The 26,089-nt window shown below is 43.9% G+C and overlaps 2 protein-coding genes across 15 annotated transcripts in view; one reads left to right on the top strand and one right to left on the bottom strand.

Annotated features, from left to right (window-relative positions):
• Ammecr1 (Alport syndrome, mental retardation, midface hypoplasia and elliptocytosis chromosomal region gene 1) overlaps positions 1 to 7,337 on the top strand; it is a 115,581-nt gene extending 108,244 nt beyond the window's left edge. Inside the window, exons 5-6 of the mRNA NM_019496.4 lie at positions 911 to 1,007; positions 2,836 to 7,337. Of these exons, the coding sequence (NP_062369.1) occupies positions 911 to 1,007; positions 2,836 to 2,950 (212 nt within the window). The 3' untranslated portion in view covers positions 2,951 to 7,337. The remainder of the gene's footprint in view (positions 1 to 910; positions 1,008 to 2,835) is intronic.
• A 7,651-nt stretch (positions 7,338 to 14,988) lies between these two features.
• The window catches only part of Tmem164 (transmembrane protein 164), a 163,148-nt gene continuing 152,047 nt past the window's right edge, over positions 14,989 to 26,089 (bottom strand). For 7 of the 14 annotated variants that reach the window (XM_006528784.3, XM_030251291.1, XM_006528781.2 and 4 more), the window contains 2 exons: positions 25,882 to 25,982; positions 20,111 to 24,298 (listed from right to left, as the gene is read on the bottom strand). In XM_006528784.3, the coding sequence (XP_006528847.1) occupies positions 24,092 to 24,298; positions 25,882 to 25,982 (308 nt within the window). In that variant the 3' untranslated portion in view covers positions 20,111 to 24,091. Of the gene's footprint in view, positions 16,074 to 16,837; positions 16,901 to 20,110; positions 24,299 to 25,881; positions 25,983 to 26,089 lie in introns of those variants that run through there. The other 7 variants (NM_001358725.1, NM_177592.4, NM_001358727.1 and 4 more) reach the window with 3 other exon arrangements.

Here is a 26,089-nt window from a genome sequence, read left to right as displayed (position 1 = left end):
ATTCTTATGTGACTGCCATAACTCATTCAGCTAATAGTGAAACTATAAGCTTTCCATTAAGATTGGGGGTGTTGTGAAAACATGAAGTTTTTTATGTTTACTCTACACTTCGTAATCAAAAATAATTTTATTTCACAGATATGCCACACATCTTTATGAACCAATATGGTGACACCAAACAACTTCACTATAGTAGTTTGTCCTTCCTAGCCACTACTGAATTCTAAGTTTACATTAGTTTAAATGCTTTTTAAAAATTCTATCGCACTTATCTTTTCAGAAGGCACTTAAATGTGCTTTTCTCATGTATGCTCATATAAATATGAGAGATATAACAATAGATTTTAATGTTAAACCTCAAATAAAAATGTTAATCTTTAAGGCAGTTATGTGAAGATTTATTTGGATTGCTTTAGAAAATGTGTTAATACTGCAGGATTACCAACTCCATAAAGATATTAGAATAGCATTCATATTAGAAACAATGGTATTCATTGAATATTTCACACAAATGTAGATTATCAAGCATAGAAGATACCATTAAGACCAGCAATCACCATGAAATAGGGATTGGAGCCCCAACTAGTAAGTTGACACAAGTCATGTTTTATTTATTTAGGCTTTCCCTTCTTTTTGAAGGTAGGACCATTAGAGAAGAGTACCTGGTTGTGATTTGTGACAGAGACATGACTGAGTAGTTTCTTAGACAATTTAAGGCATGTTGTGATGGACCTGATTCTATACAAGGATAAAATGTTAGCTCTTCTATCTGACTGGTTTTTAGGACCAAAGGAATTGATGGCATTTGGTGACAGGGATAGCTGACCTCTACCAAGTCATTTCTGTATTTAACCAAAGGTGCTTTTGTGACACTGCTTAACTGATATTTTATCTGGCTTCTTCTGCACAGGATGGGACCATATTCAGACCATAGACTCATTACTGAGAAAAGGAGGATACAAAGCTCCAATTACTAATGAATTCAGAAAAACCATAAAGCTGACCAGGTACTGGGATGGCTGGGATGGCAGTTTGTAACTAACCAGTGGACTTTGAAGGATATGCCTATACCTGATTTTCTTTTTTAAGACTCTCGAACTATCCTTGCTTCTCTTGTCTAAAATAGTGGAAACAAATGGCAGAGTGTCCTGAGAGTGGCTACACCGGAAGTCTGCTGTGCAGTAAAGCCTGCATGATACCCGAAGTCATCCTCTCCATCTCTAGCTCCATACGATGACTTGGGCTTTGTACAGCAAGCCCTGTGAGACTTGAAACTACCTTGCTGGAGAAAGTACTAGAATTAGCTATTCACAAGCTTTTGACGTCGCCTAGCAGAACCCCAGGATTCCAATAAGCAGTCCGAAAATTTAAATTTAACCTTAGAATTTTGGCAGTGATAGGAGTCTACTATGAAAGCTTATTGAAAAACAAAATTGAGCTGAATGTGAATGCTAAATAAATGTCAACATGGAATAATAGGGATTCTTACTTAAGGAAAGTATTGAACATTTTAGAAGAATGGGGTACTGTTTCCATTTATTTCAGTTCCAGAAAATTGTATTACATGCCTGTAGTTTCAAAAAATGGATTGTTCTCAGCTCTGCACAGTTACAAATTTGAGAATGTCCCCATTTCTGTTCTTCTCAAGCTTATAGTTGAAGGAGAATGGAAGGGCATGAATAAAAAGAATCACTACTACAAGGCAGACTATTACAGATGTGTAGGATCATAGTGCTAGGGACGGGGAACTCCAGGAAGTCAGTGGGTAACAGACAACTTCAAAGTGGAGGTGGACTTAGGGCTGGCTTTAAAGAACGAGTAGACTATTTGGCAGGTAGAGAGCAAGGGAGGAAAGGGATTCCTGAAGATGTGCTGTGAATCAAAGCACGTAAGTGGTGCAGTACAAAGCCAGTTCTAAGAAATATAAAGCACTATGATTTGGCAGGTCTTTCAGCGCACGTAGGAAATGTCACTAAAGGGAAATATAGTCTAGAAGGTTCATGATAGAGCTGATAGCCTGGAATAATCTGTGAGCAGGTCAAAGTCAAAGCTGTGGGGATCCCAGTGCATGGAGGAGGGCAGAGTGTAAAGTTTAAACTGCGAATGGTGGAACCAAGGAAAATCCTGCAAGGTAGGAATAGAAGCAGCTGTCAAAGAGATGAGAAGCAGGGACAGCATCAGGGAAAGGTGGAGGTGTAAAATCCATGAGCCTACAGAACAAGTGGATTGTGGGAGTATCATGGAAAGTTCCAAAGAGAATCCTAAGGAGCCTCTGACAGCCATGAAAGGACAGTGGCAGAACCAAGGGACACTGAGCACCTGCTAGGAAAAGAAAGAACCTGAGGGGAGAAACTGTGCTTACTCTCCTGAAAAGTTGGGTAGTGGACAAGTAACTAGATAGAGACAAAGTGAGAGGGCTTCAGTACTGACGTGTAGCATAGAGCAGACCCAAGATGTGTGAACAAAGGAAGAGTAAAGGGGGAAGTGATGGAAGGTCTCTGCTATAAAAGGAGCCCAATGAATGAGATGTGTCTATGATGGCGATAGAGACATGATGGTAAAAGATAGCCTCTTCCTTGTTCCTTCCTGATAGCAAAGTGGGTAAAAGGGACAATGTCATTCCTGGAGTAGAAGGGCAGAAAGAGCACTAAGATCAGTGTTCTGATCTCAGCTTTGCTGCTTACCAAGTCTGTGACTTTGGGCTACTAATTGCTTCTCTCATGGCTTCTTGTTTCCCACTATATAAAATGATCTCATAGAGTCCCTCTGGCTCTGATAATAGCATACCATGTGTTTCTCAATGTTAACTTTTCTCTTCCCCGCCTTCCCCTTCAGGTACCGTAGTGAAAAGATGACCTTGAGTTATGCTGAATACCTTGCTCATCGCCAGCATCATCATTTCCAAAATGGCATCGGGCATCCCCTTCCGCCATACAACCATTATTCCTGACACTGAGCCGCACAACCAGTCACTGGGCCTCTCTGCAGACCTCTTCCCAGGAGACCCTACACCTTCTTGGTCTAGCTATCTCTTTTACTGTACCATTTTATGATGATAGTTTCCGTTGCCATGGTGAAGCTTCGACATTGTTAGTTAAGAGCATCATGGTAACGGGTAGGACAATGGCATTTGTTAAGAAGATCCTGTTTTATTATTTTAGATCACTGAATTTTTTTTTCAGCACATACAGCTTTTGAAGTTTTCTTTCCTTACAATATTAGGTATCTTTTTTTGCTTTGCTATCTCAGACAGGTTTCTGTCTTTCTTTGTTCCTTTTTTTCTTCCTCCTTCCTTCTTTTGACTGTGGATGGAAGAAAGTATGCTGTTTCTGAGGGTTTATTAGATTTGTCTTTAGTATTCTTCGGTAAGATTGTCATTTTTTGATAGCTGAGTTGGGGATTAATTCTTAACAAATTCAGGTATTTGTATATTACTCATGAATTTGCCTAAAATTCTATTTGCTATGACAGCTTAGTATTTGGGTCAAGTACACATTTTTTCCCATGGTTGAAATGAGTGAGCTTTAGAGTAAGTAATGAACATTCAGAGGTCCATGATAGGACTTGTCACAGAGAGCAAGGAACTGTTTACGCCTTCTGTGCTTCTGTGTTACTGTAGAAGAGACTGCCTCATGTTATAGAACAATTTACAACCTACAACACTGTTTTAGAAAAGCATAAGCTACCTTTCAAATGGGCCGCGGAAATCATTGTGAAAGGCAGCATATATTGGGAAGAGATTAGATGCAGAACTTAGTGCCTTTGAGAAGACTATAATTAAGTCAAATTAAGAGGGGTTTAAAAAGGCAATTTAGAGAATATTCTTATAAAATTTTATTGTTTCTATATAAGAAACAACAGATTACACAAATTCCTTACTCCAAAGTATTTTTTTAGCTGAAAAAAATTATTTTGAGCAAATAACCAAAAAGACATTTGTCTATTTTGTATTCATTTAAATTTGTTAGCTTTAGGTTTCAATGAGTCATAATTGGCCAGAGACAACTTTAGCTACTAAGACATGATAAAGATAATCTAGTGAAACAAAAGTTCATACATACTATGATTTCAAATTTGTCTATCACAGAGACAATGCTGAGTTTCAGAGATACTACAAAGAGTTTGAATCTCTTTCTGCACTACAGCCTTTTGATAGAAACACATTTCTGTGTTGACAGATAATATGGTAGACCTGTAAAGATGGCATTCAGATATGTTAATTAGAGCCTAGCTCATTTGCAGGGCTATACTTCCCATGGCACAAAGAAAACTTACTGATGTCAATGGGAAACCCTTTTGTTTATCCCCAGGAAAACTCATGATGATTCTGGCAAAAGATGACCTTTGTTTTATGGTAGTATATATATAGGTATATAGAGATATATATATTTGGGAAATATATAATTTTTTCAAACAGGAAGTCATTAGAACAAGTGGTGAGTGAAATGCTGCAGAATGTATATTCTACAACTATGACATACCGCTAATTATTGAAATAGTCAAGCTTATACATTTAATTGCTGTGACAAGTGACAGACTGGTAGTTCAGAAAATCCTTGTCTAGTTTGTAATTGGCTGAATTCATTGTCCTTGCCATCAGGGCAAAGTACACAGCTTCAGTTTTTGAGAGTTCTTTGAAGTTTGGTATTTCTTCATCCACAGAATCCATTGTTGACGTATCCATTTTCAGTTATGATGCCTTAACTAAGAAGCTACTTGCTAGCCTGAAAGACAGTCTCAGTAGCCAGTTCCATTGAATACAGAGAAAACATAAGCTGCTGAGCTTTAGCATGGGCTTCTAAGTCCCGTTGTTTCTCCTTGGACACACTTTGTGGGTGGATTAGTCTTTCAGTATAGAAGCAAGCTGCTACCTGACATTTTCTTGCCCTTATAGGGAAAGTGAGCACAAGCTGAATGATATTGTCTGCTAGGAAAAGAGAGAGCGAGCGAGAGAGAGAGACAGAGAGAGAGAGAGACAGAAAGACAGAGACAGAGAGAGAGAAGAAAGGAAAGGGGAGAAAGAAAAGAAAAGGAAAGAGAAACGGAAAAAAGAGAAGTAAAGATAACATAGAAACTGAAGAGAGACAGACTAGACCAATCTTGTTGTGAAATCCATCTACTCCATCATCTCATCATTTCAGAGCTCCTCAGCCCGGGGGAGCGTACGGCTAGTTTTTTGTTGTTGTTGTTGTTTTTAAAGAAAAGATCTATCACATACATATATGCGTGTATGTCTCCATATACTTACACATGCATACATGCATATGTGTGTGTTTATGTATTTAACGGTGCTAATCAATCTTGAGCAGGTCACGTGACTGGTCATGCGGACTCTAAAATCATATCAGATTTTTTAAAAAATCCTTGATATATGCAGATATTATACAGATTTTCTTACCGGTGTAATAATGTTCTACTGAAGAATAACCATCCTGCAGGCTTCAAAGGACGAGGTCAGCAATATTTCCCACCATGGCTTGGGGGGAAAGGATAGTTTTGTCTCCTTTTGTATTCAAGTTGATGCATAGTGCATTTTTGTGTCTAAGTAGCTGTTGACTAAAAGACTTTGTAGTGTAAAGGGTGTTATACAAACTATAATGGTGTGCTTCAAACAAACCAATGCTAGGCCCTTTCACTCTTGTTGTATATGACAAAGTTGTTAAATATGTGGTTTGAAATAACTTTGAACATGTGGAAATATGTAGCATGTGTCTTTAACTCAGACAAAGATTCTAATTGCACAAGTTGTGTTCTAGCCAGTTGTGGTTTATTTGTTCAGAAACACAAATGTGAATTGTACTCTTTATCACCAGAATATTGTATGAGTTCCGTGATCTTTAAACAGCTCAGAAGTAATACTTGAACTTCATTTGAATAGCACAAAGTTTACAGAGCCCCTTTTAAATGTTAATTAGTTCCAGTTAAGTTTTCCTTTAATTTTTTCTTTTTTTTTTTTTTTTCTTTTTTCAAATGCAACTGGGTATTTTCTTGGAAAACAATGTGTAGTTTATTTTTGGTATGTAGCAAAAGGCTTCCAATTCTGGAAGGTTTTATTGTTCTTAAACAAGGTCAGCCAGGTACCAGATTCTAAAAAGAACAATTGCCCCCCCCCTCAAGTGGCCTTCTGATTGCACGAATGTGCTACTCCCCTCTCCAATCCCCCCTCCCTTGAGGAGGTCAGTGAAAGTGATGGAGGAAGTGCAAGGCTTGCTCTCCCCTCCCCTCCCCTCCCCTCCCCCCCACACCTCACCTAGGATGTCCACTCCAATGCAAATGGTTCCATTGCACACACAGCACACCGCACACCGGGAAGTTTGTATACTGGCCTCTTTTCCTGTCTTCAAATGTGCAAGAATTTGAAAGTGTCATCTGGAATAGGTTCCATCTCTTATGTGTGTTAGAGCAAACCAAAGAAGCCCCCAGCCATGCCCAAATGCTGCTCCAAAAGCCTGCCTTCCAGTCCTTACAAAAACCTTGCAGGATTAAATGTGTTAACTTTTTTATTTTTGTACAGTTTCTAAGTGATTTTTTGCTAGTGATGTTAAACTGAATTAAGTTTATTTGAGGAGTGTGAGCACCTCCTCCATTTAAATAAACTGGTGACTTTCCTTTTCTTTTTTACAAGTGGAAACCCATTGTGTGCCTCTCGATTTAAGGGTTTCTGATTACATTTATTCTTAAGACCAGCATTGATCCTTTATATACAAAGATATGTTTTCCTTGTTTTTTATTACTGTTTCAGAAGAAAATGAACCTTTTATTTTGCTCCAGACCCAGTAACTGCGCTGGTACTTAGACGCACTGAGAAAAAAAAAAAAACAAAATAAAACAAACAAACAAAAAATACTTTTGTAAGCACCTCTGACCGCTTTTGTATATCAAAGTTGATTACTTTTGAGATATTTGGATCTAGTTTCTAAGTTATTTTAGTGTTTTATATGTTTCCCAAAATTCCTTTGAATCGGTCACCAGCATAAAGAGTTTTTGGTGATGCAATGGTGAGACTTGTAACAAGCAAAAAGCTACCTGGAGTAGCTCTCTCCTCCCTTCTTAGTAACCTGGTGTTTTGATTACAGTGAGACATCACAGGTTATCTAAAAGCCCTTCGTTATAACCAGCTCCTCCCTCCCTCCTTCCACACTGAATTGCTTACTAGTTTGAAGAAGTTATTGGAAGTGGGCATTTTATATGACATGTATGGCTTTAAAATATTAAAAATGAACAAAAAAAGAGAAAAATATGAAAAGGTTTATGTGGGTCTGTAAGGTATGGCTGTGGAAAGACATTGTAGTAGCTTTGACACTATTGTTATTACCCAATAAAATGTTAAAAATGAATCTTTGTTTTAGATTTCTTTATGTAACCTGCCTCATGATAGGATGCTCAATGGCATGTCTATGTTTAAAACACAGAGTCTTCTGGGCCTCAGACTGCTCTTTGTAGTCAAGGGTGATCATTCATAGCTGGTGAAGGACATTGATAAACTATAGAGAAGACAACCTGATTAAGTGCCAACCCTTTCTTTTAACATCAAGCCTTGCCTTTTCTCAGAGTACAGGTTGGAACCTGGAAATGTTATTAAGATGGTGGTCACCCAAGGGCTGTATACACCGGGCATGCTACACACTGAGGCTGAAAAGTCAGCTGCTTTGCCAGTTCCAGAGTGGTACTTGTGACTTTTCTGGTGACTTCCAGCTTGGGGAAAATGTTTGGGCTTAGGGTTAGGGCAAGTGGTGCTGTGACTTTGAAGAGCCAGATATAATCTTGCATCAAAAAAGGAAGCACTGGCAGCGTGGGGCTCTGGCAGCTGCTTCTTGCGTCTGTTCTATATGGGAAAGCTACCAACCAGATTGCGGACATACCTCTGGCTCTTTATCAGTCGTTTGCTGGCATACTTCAGCCTCAGTTCTTACTTGAATATAAACAGTACAATTGCCCCAAAGCCCTAGCACCATGTGAAATTTATAATGTGCTTATGTCAATCATGGTAGCTAAAAATAACCATCTCAGACCCCAAAGGACTATTGTGGTTTGGGCTAGTACTCTATTAAGGTAGTGATAAACTGTCCATGGCTTATTCATTTTCATCATTTATATTTAATGGGACATTAGGATTGACTAATCATTTAGACCATATTAATAGTTTCAGGTAGAATAAAGTAATATAACAGGCCCACAACATCCTTTTTATAATATTAATGGTGAACTCAATGGTCTGGACAGATTTCAGCTGCACTAATCACATTGCAACTCCCTCAATTCTTCCTCAAGTTTCAGTACACCATCTTTAGATTTCATGCCCCACTGGTACCTTTTAAATAGCTCCACCACTTCAGAAAGCAAGTATGGATTTGTAGGCTGCAGCATGTTCTCCCTGTTCATGGAACGACATGACCACCAAGGGACCCTGCCAATATGAGGTAGAGCTGCCAGTCAGAGCTGATGAACAACAGACTGCCCACTCAACATGGAGGCTTCTTTCTTTGGCTCTGCCTTTGTGAGCTGAAACTTGTGTGAGTTTGGACCAATTGAATTCTTGATAACTGCCCATCTGTGTTTGCCCGGGGTTTTCAGTTTCAAGAGGGAAAGCTAAATGGGAGACTGCAGCTAAGAAAAGCTCTTGGTTTTTTGTTGTTGTTTTGTTGTTGTTTTGGCAACCGTATTGAAAGGTACCATCTCCATACCTGAAACCCCCAAGCCTGATAGAAGAAATCTCTGAAGAAATGGAAGGGATTATGTTAAGTGCCATTTAGAAACGAGGCTAATTTTGCCAAAAAGCTTGGATGTCATCTCTTTAAAATGACAAAAAAGAGTGGAGCTATAGAGCCGGGTGTGGTGGCGCACGCCTTTAATCCCAGCACTCGGGAGGCAGAGGCAGAGGCAGGCAGATTTCTGAGTTCGAGGCCAGCCTGGTCTACAAAGTGAGTTCCAGGACAGCCTGGGCTATACAGAGAAACCCTGTCTCAAAAAAAAAAAAAAAAAAAGAGTGGAGCTATAGTTCAGTTACAGAGTTCTTGTCTAACGAGTGTGAGGCCCTGGATTGAATGCCTAGCACCACCCAGAAAAATGGCTCTGTAACAATATACAGATTCCCCATCTGTGGGGAATCATACCAAGTCTGACAGTAGAAAGCCCCAATATACACTATTTTGCCTATAACTGCCTATAATATAGCATAATTTGTAAATTAGGCCCAGTCAGACATTAATAACTCAGAATAGGTGTGATAATGTGCTGCAATATAATTGTCAGCATCACTACTCTTGTTTGTGACATTATTAAGTAAAATAAGGCTTCTGTGAGCCCTAAGACTGTAGTAGTGCAGTTTTCAATCTGATTACGAGAGAACTGTTAAGTGGCTAACAGGTAGGTACAGGAGATGCAGTAGACAAAGGGATAGCTCACACCCTGAACAAGAAAGATAGTGCAATGGTGTCAGATTTCTTCATACTGCCCCTAACACAATCCAATTGAAAACACAAATACTTATTTCTGGAACCTTCCATGTAATATTGTCGTACTGTGGTGACCTGCGGGTATGTGAAATCACAGAAGGAAAATGGAAGCTTCATAATGTTCAGTGGGTACTGTTTTATCTCCAAGCCTTTAAGTGGGAGTGCTCAGTGAGCTGTCAGAGGATGGACATATGCGCGATTGTAAACAGGTGTGGGCCTGCAGTTGCAGATTTGCATCCTGGCCACTGAGTACTTATTTACACTGAGGGTGAGAGAAGGCTGTCTACGTTTTATGCTCATCAACTACCCTGGCATCCTTGAGCTCTCGCTCCCTTTCCAACACATCTAGGTCATAAGAAAGGTGCCTAATTTGTCCAACCATTAGTCTCCATTCAAAGTGGAAGAAGGAGCTAGGTTTGTTGTTTTTTTTTTTAAATCAAAATCATAGTTGTCATTTGTCTATGTTAAAAATAGGCATAAAGTGGCATTTCCTCGCTCTGCAGTACAAATGGATGACAGTTGCTCGTAATGTTAAGAACAATACAATTGTGATTGCGGAGAGGAATGGCAGTTGTAGTTAGTTTCAGGATTCTTTCTATATTTTAGTTTGACTGGGCAGTAGCAAGAAGGCTTTCATTTGCACAAAGAAAAGGCATGATACATGGCGTGCAATCTCATAGCAGTGGGTCTGTATCAGCCTAATCTATAAAAGCCCAGTACAGCGACAACCTTCTGAACCGATGAGTCGACGCTTATGAAAAGTTCCAGCAGGAAGAAGCATCGCCCCCATGGTTGAGCAGAAATGAGTCAACTTGCTTCAGCTAACTCCCCAGGGGTTATCTATTACCCTTCTAGATGTAACATGAGGTGTCCATGAGCTGTTCTTTTCAGAGTTTGGTATTCCATTTTAAAAGTAGCTTATACTTAAACGCACATGTGTGTTTGAATTATGTTTATGGAAAACTGGAACAGTTACAATAACCCACGGATCTCACGGGACAATCCAAAGATGACTGCTGGAGTCCCAACTGCGAATTATTCTGGGAATCACTGGGAAGCCTTCATTAGATGAAATGACTGCCGTTTTTTGGCCTTTTCCTCCCAAATGTCAGGCTCAATGTGATCCATCAATATTTATTGAGTGCCTGTGGTCTTTGAGTCACGGTGCTTTGCTTGGTCGCAGAATGAATATCATGTAATTGCAGAAGACAAATTAATAATCTGGGCTGAGAATGGGGGGGGGAACATACAAGTTAGTTCTTGCTGCAGAAACTTTTTCAGACACCCAGGCAGCAATGGCCTGTCATCACATGGCTTTTCTAAATGGCTTCCGCGTCACAATGATATTAAAATGGCATTTTAAGTTATGGCCCTGGAGCGTGTCAGTGCCATAAACTACTCTCTATAAAGTACAATAATGATTTGTGAGTGGAACTAGGTATTTTTTCCTTATCCTCAACATGTGGCTGTCTTGATCTCTATGAAAACTAAGGTTTATGAACATGCAGAATGGTATCTGGAAACTGAAAATCACGTTCCCTCCATGAACCTGGCCTCTGAGAGGCTCATGGCCCTTCCTGGTACCAAGAAAGAGGATGGAGATAGGAGGAGACAGAATCTAGGCATTTGCTCCAAGAGGCTGCCTTTGGGTGAGAGATGGAAGTGCACTCAGCAAGATGCCTAGTCAAATCCTGATCCCAAAGGATGCAAAAATCCCTTCATGGGGTAGGAGGAGAGGAAGAGTAACAAAGGCGAATGACACGGAAAGGGAAATCAGAGTAACTTTATGAATCACCTGGTTACATAGGAAGGACAAAGAGGCAAAATTGTGTTGGGGTTATTTTGAGTCAGGAAGCACAGCCATGCTGTAAATGCCATTTGAAGTGACAGAAAGCTGCTGAGTTTTGGCCACTGAGTGAATATCAGGTGGAGCAGAAACTAGAAATATTTGTATCACTTTTTGTAAAATGTGTATTTCCTCCTAACTGACATTCTGGAATGATCCACAATGGTACATACACACGATGTGTCTCAGCATAAAACATAGTTTGGGGCCCGGCTGGATAATTGGAAGGAACATAATACTGCCCTCTCAAGTAAAGCATCACAGAATATAAGGAGAGTGGCATGAATTGGAGAGAGTGGGAAACCCTGTGTGTGTGTGTGTGTGTGTGTGTGCGCGTGCGCGCGCATGTCCACAGGAGCATAAGTATAGAGATCCACAGGAGCTAGAGATATCCGATCCCTTTGAGCTGCAGACACTGTGCGGTTATGACCCACTAGATATGGATGCCGGATTCTCTGGAAGAGCAGTACGCACTCTTTACCAGGGAGCCATCTTTCCAGCCCTAAAAACCCCATGGCTTTGAGGAACAGGGCGTGTGTGAATAATGCAAACATTTCCCTACACTCTGTGTACTTCGAACATCCAAGGCAATCCCAGGAACTTGTCACAGAGGCATGCAACACATGCCTCAGCAGCGGTCTCTTTACCAGAAACACGGTCAAGGGCAGCAGTGTGTGGCCTTCGGTACTAGTGTAACTGAAGCCATGGTCCTTGGTGATTTAGGACTTCTTTGTTTTGCCTAGCATATCCAGCAATAGCACTCCCAATATGGGCCATATTAGGACATGGGCCAGCCCGTTTGTTTGAGTAGAATGGTTTGTTCTTCTGCTGGAGATTAGCCTTTTCTCTACTCCAGCAGAATCTGCAGCCTTGAAGGTCAAAATAGATACTATACTGGCATAGCCTGGGAAAGCATGGGCAACTCTTTTTGCTCTGTGGATGGTTCTATCAGAAGGTTGTATGAGAAGGGTGCACAGGGCACTTGTGAGTGAAAAAGAAACTGCTTAATTCCTTTCATAGGACATTTTCTTTTATTAAGAGAAAACTTGGATTGTATACAATTTACCAGTCAGTAGCGTGCATTCTCAGTAGCATGTAGTGTCTTCGGGGTTTTACAGTCACAGCTTTCAATTTCAAAACACTTTTGCATCACCCCGTAAGCACAGCGACAGCCCTATACAAGTTTCTGTGTGCATGTGTTTTCATTTCTCAGAAATACACACGTGTTTTCATTTCTTGGAAATACACACTTAGGCCTTTGTTAAAGTTAACGCCATCTTAGCAGAGGTGAAGTGGTAGGTCAATGTTATGGTTTGGGTAAGTGTTCCCCAAATGTCTATGTGTCAAGTCCCCAGCCTGTGACACGACTGGGACCTGGTGGAACTTTGAAGAGGTTAGGACCTGAAGGGAGAAGCTTACTGATTCGGGCATGTCCTGAAGGGAGTGAGGGTTGGGACCCTAGCTCCTTGCCATCAGCCTTTGCATCTGGCTGCCTTGAAATTTGCACCTTTCCCCACTACTGGCTCTCACTGGCCGTGATAGGACAAGTCACCAAGGAACACCTACACTGTGAACCAAAGGACAATGTCTTCCTTGTAAATCCAGTCTCCCTGGTATCTGTTGGTGTTTGTTCTTTGAGACAGGGTCTCACCTGAAGTGGGGTCCAGCCTGGAAGTCATGAACCTTTGGCTCCTACATCCCTTCCAGCTCCATTCTGGTTTGCATTTGTACTTCTTAAATGACTAGGGATGGGGAGTGATTTTTGGCTATAGTGTATCTGTTTCTGTTCAAGTTCTTTGCTCTGTTCTTTTTTTTTTTAATTTTATTTTATTTTTATTAGGTATTTTCCTCGTTTACATTTTCAATGCTATCCCAAAAGTCCGCCATACCCACCCACCCCCCATCCACTACCCACCCACTCCCCCGTTTTGGCCCTGGGGTTTCCCTGTACTGGGGCATATACAGTTTGCAAGTCCAATGGGCCTCTCTTTGCAGTGATGGCCAACTAGGCCATCTTTTGATACATATGCAGCTAGAGTCAAGAGCTCCGGGGTATTGGTTAGTTCATAATGTTGTTCCACCTATAGGGTTGCAGTTCCCTTTAGCTCCTTGAGTAATTTCTCTAGCTCCTCCATTGGGGGCCGTGTGACCCATCCAATAGCTGACTGTGATCATCCACTTCTGTGTTTGCTAGGCCCCGGCATAGTCTCACAAGAGAGAGCTATATCTGGGTCCTTTCAGCAAAATCTTGCTAGTGTATGCAATGGTGTCAGCGTTTGGGAGCTGATTATGGGATGGATCCCTGCATATGGCAATCACTAGATGGTCCATTCTTTCGTCACAGCTCCAAATTTTGTCTCTGTAACTCCTTCAATGGGTGTTTTGTTCCCATTTCTAAGAAGGGGCAAAGTGCTTTGCTCTGTTCTTAATTGGACAATTTGATTTTCAAGTTTTTGTTTGTTTGCTATCAAGGCATAAGAATTCTTTATATACTCAGGATACTAAGCCTTTATCCAAATTTATTGGTTTTTAAATTGCTGCTTTGTGCTTTTTCTAGCAAACCTAAGAACTCACTGCCAAAGCAGAGAACATAAAGATTTGCCCTATTCATTGTTCTAATAGTCTGTGGATTGGTTTAGCCTTCACATTGAAGGGTTTGATGTGCTGAGTGAATTTTTGTATGACTACAAGGTAGTTGTTCAAATTGCATTGTTTTACACTTGGTTACATGGCTGGCCCAATGCCATTTTCTCCCACTGACTGGTCTGGGCCTCCTTGCTGAAATTCAATTGATGATAAAGGTTTAGAATTATTTCTGGATTATTTTGATTGTTTTCCATTGGTTGACATTTTGAAACAAGATATTTTTCTCTTTTTCAATATTTTTTTTCATTCAAGACTCTGAGAATCTATATATAAAGCTGAGGATTGACAAGTCTATTTGGAAGAGAAACAAGCCGTGGAAACTTTTGAGAGGGACAGTAGCTAGCTTTGAAGACCATCGTCATCTTACTATTTTTCCAGTGTTCTAATTATACTTATGTACCCATTTGAGTAATAGCTCGTTGTTTACTATGTACAAATCATTTACCTCCTTGATTACATTTACTCCTGTTTTTTCTTAACATTTCTTTACGTGCAATCATAAATAGGATTTTCTTCATCTCCAAATTGTTCCTTACAGGCATACAGAAGCATGGCTGATATGGCTGTGTTGCTTTATATATCCTGCAATCTTGCTGAATTTATTTATTGACTCTGGCAATTGAGAGTATATATTACATTGCATTTCATTTATCTATTAATGATGTTGTCCTTTGTATGTGTGTATGCGCTTACTTTCATGTGAGTGCATGTCAGAGGACAACAGGTGTCATCCTCAGAAATGCCATTGACCTTTGATACAGGGTCTCTCATTGGCCTGGAGATCACAAATTAAACTAGCTGACCAGTGAGCTCCAGGGATCTCCTGTCTCCGCTTCCCCAGTGCTGAGATTGGAAACATGTGCCCCTGTGCCTGGCATTTTTACACAGATCCCCAGGTCTGTACTCATTGCCCCCTGCTTGAGTGATAAGTGCTTTACTGACCAAACCATATTCCCAGTCCCTACCTTTCCCCAACTTCCAAATTTAGATGGATTTCCTTATTTTTTCCATTATAGACCCATTTTTTTTATTATTCTTTGTATGCAGTGTGCCATTGTACATTTTTTTTCTATCCATCTTTATATGGGTTTTTGTTTGTTTCTCTATTTTCCTGTTACTCCCTTATTTTGTGTTTCATGTTTTTTGTTGCAATATATTCCTTTGATTCCTTCCTCATTTCATTTTTTCCCTATTTGTTTAGTTATTTTCTTAGTGATTATCATGGGAATATGTTTAATATCTAGCTAATCATTCCTTCCTGATTTTTCCTTTAAAACATATTTTATTGTTTAGAATAGCTTTGATTTCACTGCACATTTGAGAAGAAAGCTCCCCTTACCCCTTCACAGTCTCCCTCACTATCAGCATCCCATGCCAGAATGATGGACCATTTGCAACAACTGATGGAACTACATTGTCACATACTTATTAGCCAAAGCGAATAGTTTACATTAGGGCATACTGTTGGTTTTGCGTATCCTTTAGGTTTGACAAGTGTATTGGGATGTGTATCCACCATCAAATCATCATATGAAATGATTTCACTACACAAAGTATCCCTCGCTTGGCATAGTCATACCCACAGCCATAAATATTTAGCACAACTCTTCATGATCATTCCCTTTTAACAATGATAAGCCAACACCGATCAAATGCTTCTTGTAAACTAAAAATCACATTTTCCATTTTACAAAGTAAGAGTGACATTCAAACAAGCTGTCCCTTATACATGGCCAGGGTTCAAATCAAGCTGCTTGAGCTCCAGCGATTGAGATTTATAGCATTCACTCTTGATCTTGATGAAGATGATGGTGAGGATGATGGCAGTTATGGTGGTGGCGATGGTAGTGGTGATGCTTAGCGCTGATGGAAGCAGTTCTTAAAATATGCTGCGAGACAGTGCACCGGGTGTTTTACATACTAGAGGACACTCTGAAGTGGGAACTGTTGTTATTCCTTGTAGATGACCAAACTGAGGCTCAGATAGGGTAAAACAACAACCTTCCTTAAATGCAGAGACTCTACTGAGTGGAGACTAGTGACTGTCACTGAGGACCTTCTGTTGATGACCCACCACCTCTCTTGACAAATGGCGATAGTGAAAGATGTAGGACTAAACTCCATTCCTGAAAATGAATTGGTTAGTCTGGTTTTGTAGGTCTGTATCCGAAAACTGATAGGTTGGTCTGGTTTACTAAGATCAAAATGCACAGACCTGACATATAGCTACTCTCTTTTCCAAGGACTCAAGGTGTGTCTGAAAGCAGTGATTTCCCACCGGCAAGGCCAACCCTGTCTCAGCCATGGTTACTGTCTTTCTAGTCAGGGGACGATTGCTCCTGGGCTTGTGGGTACATGACTAGTGCTCAGAAATAGCCCCCTAATCGGCCTCATCAGCTTTGAAGGAGGCCACAGCAGGAGGGGCCTAAGTAGGCCAACACTTTAACCCAGTTATGTGAGGGCAGCTCTAATCCAGGATGATCAGATCTTGCTAAACCCTCTAGGGGGAAAATGTCCAAAAGCTGTTTCTTGACTCCAAGTATCCCAGGTTGGCCACAGACACGCCCTTCTCCTTCTGGAAGAGCATGACCTGATGGTTATAATGGGCCAAGCTTAACTTGCAAGGCAGCCAGGACTGAGAGAAGGCTGTTAGCCGTTGCCAACAGCTATTGGAAATACCCAGGGTTCAAGCTGCCTCAGGTCAAACCATTGCTTTTCCTTGAAAGGGCCGCTGGGCCTTCCTCCACCTTGAAAAGCCAGGAAATCATTGCCTTCCTGTGTGTGGGCAGGACAACCACTTACGTCAACCTAGCAGGTTCTGGACAGACTAAGCTGCCCTCCCTTGTGTTCCCACTGCTGCCAGCTCACCTCATGTCTGGCATTGACTAACCTTAACATTCCTCAGGGAACCAGACTGAGCTCTCTTTTTGAGGTTGTGGTTGGGAAATAAAACCTAAAAAAAGCAAAAAATAAATAAATAAATAAATAAATAAATAAAAATAAAAAACAAACAAACGAAGCCTTTGGCGCTGGCCTGGTCTGGTCTGGCTGCCCCCCACCCCATCATTTGGCACAGCTGTCTTCCTGAGGCAGGCACACTTGGTCTCCTCGCTGTTGTATCCCATAAACCACCTGTCATGAGAGACAGGTCACCAGAGTGAACCCCTCAGACAAGCAGAAAGCTTGTCTGGCCTTGTGGATGCTGGTAGAGAAATAAGACAGTGTTGGGTTTATGTGTTTTTTCATTGACATGGGGGGTCTTGCTATGTAGCCTAGGCTGTCCTCCCAACTTACAATCCTCCTGCCTCAGCATCCCAAGGGTGAGGATTCCCAAGTGCTGGGATATCAGGCTTGGGCTATGACATCAAGCTAGGACAAAGTGTTACAATGATGTTACGTACGAAAAGTGTGTTTACAGTTTTTCCACATACGGGCTTTCTGTAGCAGGAAGGCAACTTCTGTGAAGGAGGCGGAAAGAGGAAACAATCACCGTATTTAAAGTGGCGCTAAAGTGCTTTAGTAAGTTTTAAGATGTCTCTTATTTTACACCACTGAAAGAGAAAGGGGTTGCATGTCATCGATCATAGGTACATCCAGCATTACAGGGCTATTAAGACATGACAAAATAGAGAAAAAGCCATTCGAAAACGAAGAGACCACCTCTTCGACACACACACCATGCTCCCACAGACTTCCACAACACAGAGCACATAAGGGCACAGCGGGTGAGTGCAGAAAACTTCAGGAGCTGCTAATAGCTACTCTGAGGACGAGCTATATGACGAACGGGAGAGGCCAACTACTCTGCCCCCTATCCCTCATCCCCAGAAAGGGCCCTCTAAGGTACTTCCTCAGAATCTATGAGGTGTGGGAGAATGATTTCTAACTGTCTGGAGGAAGAGCTACAATTGCACTGGTAATGTTCACTCCCTTAAGTTGGATTTAGCTGTTATTCTTGGTGCCTTTTAGATGTCTTAAAAGGTTTCATAAAAGCACTGGTATGGTCTGCCAGGTCAAAGAGATGACTCAGGCCCTAGAAGCTTAAAGTAAGAACAACAACAGAAAAGTTTGCTTTGGAGTTACGGGCTTGAGTCAGACCTCAGCATTGATGTTCTTGATTCCCAACCCTCAGGCCCCTACCAATGCCCACTCAAACCATAACTACATAGCATTTGTGAACCTGTCCACTCTGGCACGCTGAACATAAGGTTTGGCCAAGAATGTATAGGAAGGCCTGAGCTCCCCATGAGCCATAATGCTGGAGGGCACAGATGTTTGTGAGAAATGAAAGAGGGAAGAAGTTATGTTCTTGCCTCTTAGGGAAGAAGAAACTCGATACAGAGCAGAGGCAGGGTAGTACCACCTCTGAAAGCCCCTGAGAAAAATGAGGTAAAGGAGCGAAGTTGGCAGGGAAAGCTGGTGGCTGGTACAGAGGTGGGGCTGGGATGGAGCTGAACAATAGAGTAGCCCGATGGTTCATGCTATTGTCCTTAGAAGCTGGCAGGATGGGCAGTGTCCATCTTTATTACTGAGATGTACCTTGTAAGATGCTGGGAATCCTAGCTATCTGATACACAAGGAATCCCAGGATCAAGGTTAGGGAGTCTGCTGTGGAAGGTGTCTACTGAGAAGTAGCTCCTACTACCTTTCTGGAAGGCTTAGAAGCCCCTTAGCCCAGGAACTTAGCTATCTCAGAGGGACTGGCTCAACAATGTGCACAACCCTGCCTGGGAGGGACCAGTCCGACTGTCTTTGAATGAGGCTTTGTCATGTCTGCTGAACCTGGAACTCACCCTTTGCTCAGCTAGGCTGGCAGGATGGCGAACACCAACAGTCTTCTTGTCTCATTCCTCCCAGTGCTGGGCTTACAGGGCCATCTAGCCAAGATGCTAGACATGGGAACTCAGGTCGCGCCTTTACAGCAAGCTCTTATCCACTGAGTCATCTCCCCAGACCTCTCCTTCCTTTTCTCTGAGAGCTGGGTCCCTAAGCCAAGGTCTCCCCGGCAATCTAGCACACCAAAAGGGCAATGGTGCCCGGGAGGAGTAGCTAACAGTGTCTAGATTTTTGCTTATTCCTGAGCCTCACTTGACTCGGTTTCTTTCTGTATGCAGGAACCATTGCCAGTCAACTCCCAGGGCAGGGGGTGGGGGAGGGGGAGTAGTTCAGGAAAGCATGGAGAGGCATAACACATGGGGGCCTATGACAGAGTTATAGCTAGTGCTTTGCAGAGTGAGAACCTGAGCAGCAAATAGAGAAATAACCAAGCCGGTTATTTCTAGGCTAGGACAGTAAGATCCATGCTTCATAGCCAGTGTCTGGCTGATGGGGGGGGGTGTCTGTGCGGGGGTGGGAGAGGGAAGGAGGGGATGCATGGGCACTGACTGTGACTTTGCCTGCCTTCTAGAAGTGGCAGCATCAGCGCAACAGGCAGAGGACCTTTGAAAAGCACAGTTGGCTGTTCCCAAAGGACACTATTATCTTGTTCATTCTTCAAGGACAGGCTGACCCAGCAGGGACACAGCTGACTTGAAGGACAAATGAGGGCTGTGGGCCAAGAGTCAACATGTTTCAAAGTTGCATTCTTTCTTGGGTACATGGGTGTGTGTGAGTGTGTGTTTGTGTATGTGTGTGTGTATACATTTGTGTTCAGAGATCAGAGATGAATAATCTATCTATATCTTCCTATATCTCCTCTTGTTACTATAATTTTTGAACAGGGTCTCTCATTAGACCCATATGGTCACACTGACTGGCCAGCAAGGCTCTGGAAGCTGTCTCCATCGACAAGGGAGGGGTTTAAATTTGTACTGGACTGTGTACTGGTGATTCAAACTCAGGGGCTCTTGCTTGTCCAACAAACACTTTACCCACTGAGCCATCTAGCCTAGCATAGAGAGCCCACGTCCCTGACAGAAAAGCTCCCCATTCGAGCAAATGGCCTGATGGTCCCCAGGATCCTTGGTGGAAGTAGGCAGTGTGCAGGAAGTCAAGGCCAAGCCACCGTTCTGTCCATCAGGACCAAGCTGTGTTGAGAGCCCAGCTGCCCTGTCTTGGGTGGGAGTTGACTACTTTATGATACACAAAGCCAACAAATGATCTCTTTGTCTACTCTGCAAAGCCTTCTTGAGAGAGTTCTGAGAAGCAAGGCCAGGACTCCTGAATTCTCATAAATCTTTTAATAACAGTAAATGAAGAAAACATTGTAACAATAAGTCCCATGGGGAGGGTTTCTTTTCATTCAGGAATCTTCAACAGCAGAAACACCTGAGGCTAAGATTCAAAATGCTAAGTACACAATTTAAGGACCATTTATTTCCAAAAGGTGGCTGCAGAACCCACTTCATTACAATCAAAGGGATTTTACAAAACAGAGAAAGCACATTACAAAAACACCCCAAGAGGGGAGGTAGACTGGAGGAGGTGGGGAAGCATGTCCCAGAAGCAGCAGTTCAGAGACCGGCTCTCAGAAGAGCCCTGCGCTCCCTCGAGGGTAACAGTACACAGCAGACTCGGCTTCAGAAGAAGGATGGGGGACAGGCTTTCCATGTCCCAGAAGAAATAACTGAACACCATTCAATCCTGCTCTCTTCGCTACAATTACATCAAATACACGAAGAATGCTTTCAAATCTAACATAATGTTGACACCAAAATAAGTCAAGAGTTTTCCAAAGCATCAACTTCTGCTTCAAAGGACTTTTGCTTTTGACTGGTTTTTCACTGAGTAGGGATGGATGTCTGCTCAGTGCCATGAGTGGCAAATCAGTGTACAAAAGTGTCACAGACGAGGGCAACAGCAAGCCACTTGGTCTTCCTGCACACAGTGAGCACACTGCATATACCAGAGGAAGACTGACTCCTCTAATGGACTTTTACCTCAGGGACAGCTGGACCAGGAGGAGACAGGATGCTCCTTCCTAGTCTGGGGACTTCCCAAGTTGCCAGAGAAACCTGTTCCTGGCTCACAAAAAACCAGAAGCGATGTCTTGTCCTCCCCCGCCCCCTGCTTCTGGCCTCCCTTACAGTAGAAACCATTAAGAAACCCTTGTCCCAAAGAGGACAGGTGCCAGAATTCCCAGGGAAGTCTATTTGGCAGAGAGTTAAAAGGGGCCCGGTGCCATCTCCTAAACACCCAGCTCAGGACATTACCCAGCCCCAGTTCCACTGTTGACACTGAGCTATCCATGAGAAACTTGTAATTACATCATGAAACACTGAATCACCCATATGATCACATATAGCAAACCCCTACCAGAGGCACCATAGATTAAAGTGCACATAGACCCCATAGACCACCCCCACAGGTACAAAGAAGTCCACAGAAAGACAGAAGACAGACTTAAAGAGGAGGAGGAGGTGGCTCTCCAATCCCACAGCATGTCACAGGATGACAGAAGACCATGCTGCAAGGCTTCTGAGAAGATGCTGGGCCAAGTCTTATATACACAAAACCAAATACTGGGGGCAGGAAGGACCTCTAAGCAGAGACACTGGCTTAGCCAACTGTACTTATTGGCGCAGCCCCCTGACCACGGACAATTAGGGCTTGAAGAGACTTTGTTCCTTCCTGATAGGCACCTCTCTGAGCACTCTTGCCCAGGCCCAGAGCTCACACATGCTGGTAGGGAACGACAGGCCCGAGGAGGAGCTGCCAAGTCAAGGCATACTGTCTTCTCCATCCCTGTACCACAGGCAGTAGAGGGTAGGCTCTGGACAGACCTAGGGACAACTCCCACAGCAAAGTGCTAAGAGCCTAGGCAGGTTACCTCTTGCCATGTAGGTTTGGACCACGATATATAGACAGTGAAGAGGTCCCCTGCTCCCCAACATCTCACAGGTCCCCTGCTCCCCAACATCTCACACCCAGGCTGAGCCTCCCTATGGAGTCTGTTGAAGGAGCCACAATCTGTTTCATTCAGCTTCCTTAGCCAACCTCGACCCCTGCGTGTCCCCTTCACTTCCTCTTTCCTGACACGTATGTTTGACTCTGGCTTGGCCATGCCAGGTATCCTGGCTTTGGATTTCCACTCTTCCTCTGAGCACCAGAAAATACCTACCGAGCTGGCACCAAAGCAAAGGCAGGCCAATGCAGGGAAACCCAAGATTACCGGCGACCTGGACCATGAAGCCTCAGATGGGAAAGGAGTATGTGTGGCACTCCCACCTCGATGACATTCTGGAGTTGGTCCCCTCTGCTGAGGCCCTCCACCGCTGCAGGTAGCAGCTCCATGTTTCGGGCCTCATGGACTCCCCTCCTATGATGCCTCCTTACAGAGAAGCCCCAGGCCAAGGAGGCTTCCCTGCATGCTATTCATCCACCAACTTCTATGAGTGGGCAGGGCGAGTCAGTACCTGAAGAGTCAGAGAGGGAAGCTCAGCATAGCCCTCACAGACAGCAGAAGGCGAAGATGCCAGGACAGGAGCTCAAGGGCAGCAAGCCTAGAGTTCTTCCCTGCTTTCAGTACCTCAGACTTGATCACCTCATGGCCAGGCAGCCCGTCCCACAATGGCTCCTCTGAGTTCCCGTGTGCTTTCCTGCAGATACTTTCCCTGAAAGTCCATTGTCTAGAAACATGGCCACTGAGCTGCTGAAGTTCAGCTGAGGCCTAATACCCACAAACTCACATTGAATACTGCATCTGGCACGAGACGTTGGGGTGCTCATGGTACAAACATTTCTATTCCCAAGCAAATCTCTTCCTACTAGATGTTGACAAGGAGTCAGCAGATAGACAGACACTGGTCCCCTTTGTGGTCCACATATAACCAAGTACCTTCCAACCAAAGCGCCTCCCTTCAGAACACTTGAACCTATGGGCCTCAGGTCCACTGAGAGTTCCCTTTCAACCTACATATGGGTTTTGGACACTATCAAGCCTCAAAACCAGTGATGTCGACTTCAGCAGAGTCGAGCTACACAAGAGAAATCTAACCCTCAGAAAACGCCCTCCAGGAACCATAGACACACCTCCTAAGTGCCAGGAATGGCTCGAGAGTACCTTTGAGAAATGTGACGGTTCCCCCATTTCAAACAGCCAAAAGACAAACAGCCAAACAGCACCCAAGCCCCAAGCCCAGCTCGTTCTTCCATGAAGCTGCCTCAGACAGAAAAACAGACAGGCACATACACAGACAATGAGGATGGTTCCGGGTCAGCTGAGACTAGAACACTGCCTATTATCCATGTGATGCAGAGTGTGATTCATATTGTGGCTTTCTCAAGTTGCCACTTGACTTAGTTGAGTTCTTAATTTCTATGCTCATTTTAGATGTGGATCTAATCTCAGCTTTCATAGGGAAGGTTGGTTGGTTTTCTGTGGTGGGGGGTCGTCCAGCCTGGTACTATGTACGCCTTTATCATCTTCCCTTGAGATTCACTGTGGCAACAGATCCCTAACACCCCTGTACAGAATCTTGTCCGTTGGCTGCACACTGCTATCATCATCCGCCCCAGGCAGCTCCCTTAGAAGGAGTGGCTGGGTGACTCCCTGCTTTCAGTCATGGGACACCAGTCACTGAAAGAATCTATTTTGGCTGTGAACTGGGAAGTCCCTTGGCTCTGGGCTTGCGGCTGGTATAGAAGCAAGGCCTTGGTCCCCTTCTGGTGGGGGGCTATGCTGGAGATGAAAGGGGATCCCAGCATGAGCCTGGAGGTCCCTGGCAGTGGAGAAATGAACCCAACACTACTTCATTGCTGGGATGCTGGAAGAACTACTGCTCGTTGTCCTCCCCTTCCTCAACTGGCTGTTGTCAAAAGCACCGACAAGCCGTATGGAAGGGGCCGCTGACTACCATTTCCCTGGGTAAGGCCACGCAGACGGGGTGGGCCACACAAGGGACCCAGAACCCAGGGAAGGAAAAGGAGTAAGCTCCAGCCCCCAGCACCTTCCCTGGGTACCAAGAGTCATCCGAGGGGAGGAGCTGGGGAAGGAAGAGTAGTGGAGGAAAGGGCCAGAGAGGAGGGGAAAGGAAATAAACCAAGCACTCTATCTGCCCTCTCCAGTGATTTCATCAAGAGCTGAGTATTCTGAGTCAAGTCTGGATTTGCTTCCTCAGGAAGAAACAAAACAAAACAAAAACAAAAACAAAAACAAAACAAAAAAACAAACAGAACTAAAACAAAAACAAAACCCCAAGCACCTTTAGTCTATTTTCTTGGCTGGAAGCCGGAGCAAATCCAGCAGATATTTACACAAGGGCCCAGCCATGTATGAGAACAGGATGACCAGCTTCCCGTGGGTCATGGTCATGAGAGTCTGGTGTCCCGAGGCCCAGATGCGATACCAGGGGCCGTAGAATGGGTCTGAGATGGCCGGACACAGCATGTTGTTCAAATTCACTTCGGTGACCTGCAGGGACAAGGGAGGTAGAGTGAGCGTTCGCCATCCCGAGGCTGCCTCTGGCTACTGCCAGTTCAGCCATCTCTCCCTAGGGGTGACTAGACAAGGAGGGATTGACCAATCCCCGCCTGTTCATAAAGGGGCTTCTTTGCCCTAGGCTTTCTGAGTGGGTGACGGGTCGCTGTCCTGGATGAAAGCTATTTAGCTGTGCTCAGTCTTGCTTTCCAGTTGGGCCTGGAGTCCATTGTCACTCCTAAGTGTTCATTGTGTGTGCCTAGCTCCTGGAGAGATATTATGGGATTTTTTTTTTAAATCCATTAACTGCATGGTTTCCTGTCTCCAAGTAGCAAGGGCAATCAGCTGACTGCATCCGACCTCAAACTAGACGGTGGCCCCTAAGCTTGACATGCCACGAGGAGGTCTGAGGGGCACACAGAAGATGCTGCGAGGGAAGTGGCGCTTGAATGGACTCATGAGAAAATGGACAAGGGTTAATGGGAGGAGTGGGTGAGTAGAGCTTTCCTGGTGGGAGGTGTAGCAGAACACAGCATGTATGACGTGAGCACGCAGACACTCCTGGAATCCAGCATTATCAGTGGGGGAGCAGCGAGAGGGAAGGAGCAATGGGTGTGCAGGGCAGAAACATGCTGAGTCTTCCCACAAGCACAGGCAGCATTCACACTACTGGCAAAGAACCCAGGCTACCTCCGGCAAACCAAAAGGAGCAAGGAAGAAAAAAGTGAAGGCTTCAACAGAGGCACTGGGGACATCCAGTTCCAGGCCCCTTATCATGCAAGGTCGCACAAGGCTCCACATGACTAACGCTACATTAATGCCAACCGCACAAAACCAAATATGGCATCTCTGCCCCAAGGACAGCCGTAACACCTGCCTTCCAGAGCTCTTAAGAGCTTGCTCACATTAAAGACAAGCCCCCACCATCTCTCATGGAAGCTGGGCTTTTGGATCATGTTACAGTGACGTGGAAAACTCCCTTCCCTCCCCTCCCCCCAGCAATAAACTTTCCGTCCTCACTTTTGACACTGATTAGATACCCATGCAACATCGACGCTATTGGACTCTGGCCATTGAGGCCAGCTATTTTCCATATTCCAGGCAGTTCTCATACTACAGAATGCTCTGGGGGCTCCCAACACCTCACATCCACTGGCCATACAGCTGAATGGTCTCCCCGAGGACCTGGAAGCACACCCAGAATGGACCCAACATATCAGAGGCCATCACAAAGCCCAGGGCAATCAAGTAAGGGTCCTACAGGCCCAGGAGGTCCACAGCAAAGCACTTGCCAGTTACAGGTCATTGCTTCAGACCCAAGTAGCCATGGGTGCAGGATATGCTTGCCTTCCCAGAAGTGAAGGAATGGCCATTATTGCAAGATTCGGAAGCGTCTTTGGAGAGGCCAAGGCTTTGCATCATAAATCAGCATCCCAGACACAACAATCTGATGTCCTGGCCTTTAGCACCGTGTATTTTTCAAAACAAAATGATACAACAGCACCAACCAGGATTAATCAAGATTTATGAAGAACTCCAGACAAAGGGGAGAGGAGGGGGAGTCTCAGCAAACTTACCAGGCCGAGGATCTGCAGGAAGCTGAAGTGGTAAAAGAACATGAGGCCAGTCGAGAGAAGAGCCCACTGGAAATTGCAGAGGGGCTCTGGGGTGTAAGCACCTGGAGGAAGAGGGGAGATGGTGAGCCGAGAGGAATAGTGACCCACTTCTCCTCTTTTCACAAGGGGTGCAGGTGCTGAGGTCACAGCCACAGCTGCAGCAGGCTTG

Source organism: Mus musculus, chromosome X (assembly GCF_000001635.26).
Source record: "Mus musculus strain C57BL/6J chromosome X, GRCm38.p6 C57BL/6J".
NCBI lineage: Eukaryota > Metazoa > Chordata > Mammalia > Rodentia > Muridae > Mus > Mus musculus.
Note: the sequence above shows the minus strand (reverse complement) of the source record. Positions and strands in the feature narration are given on the sequence as shown.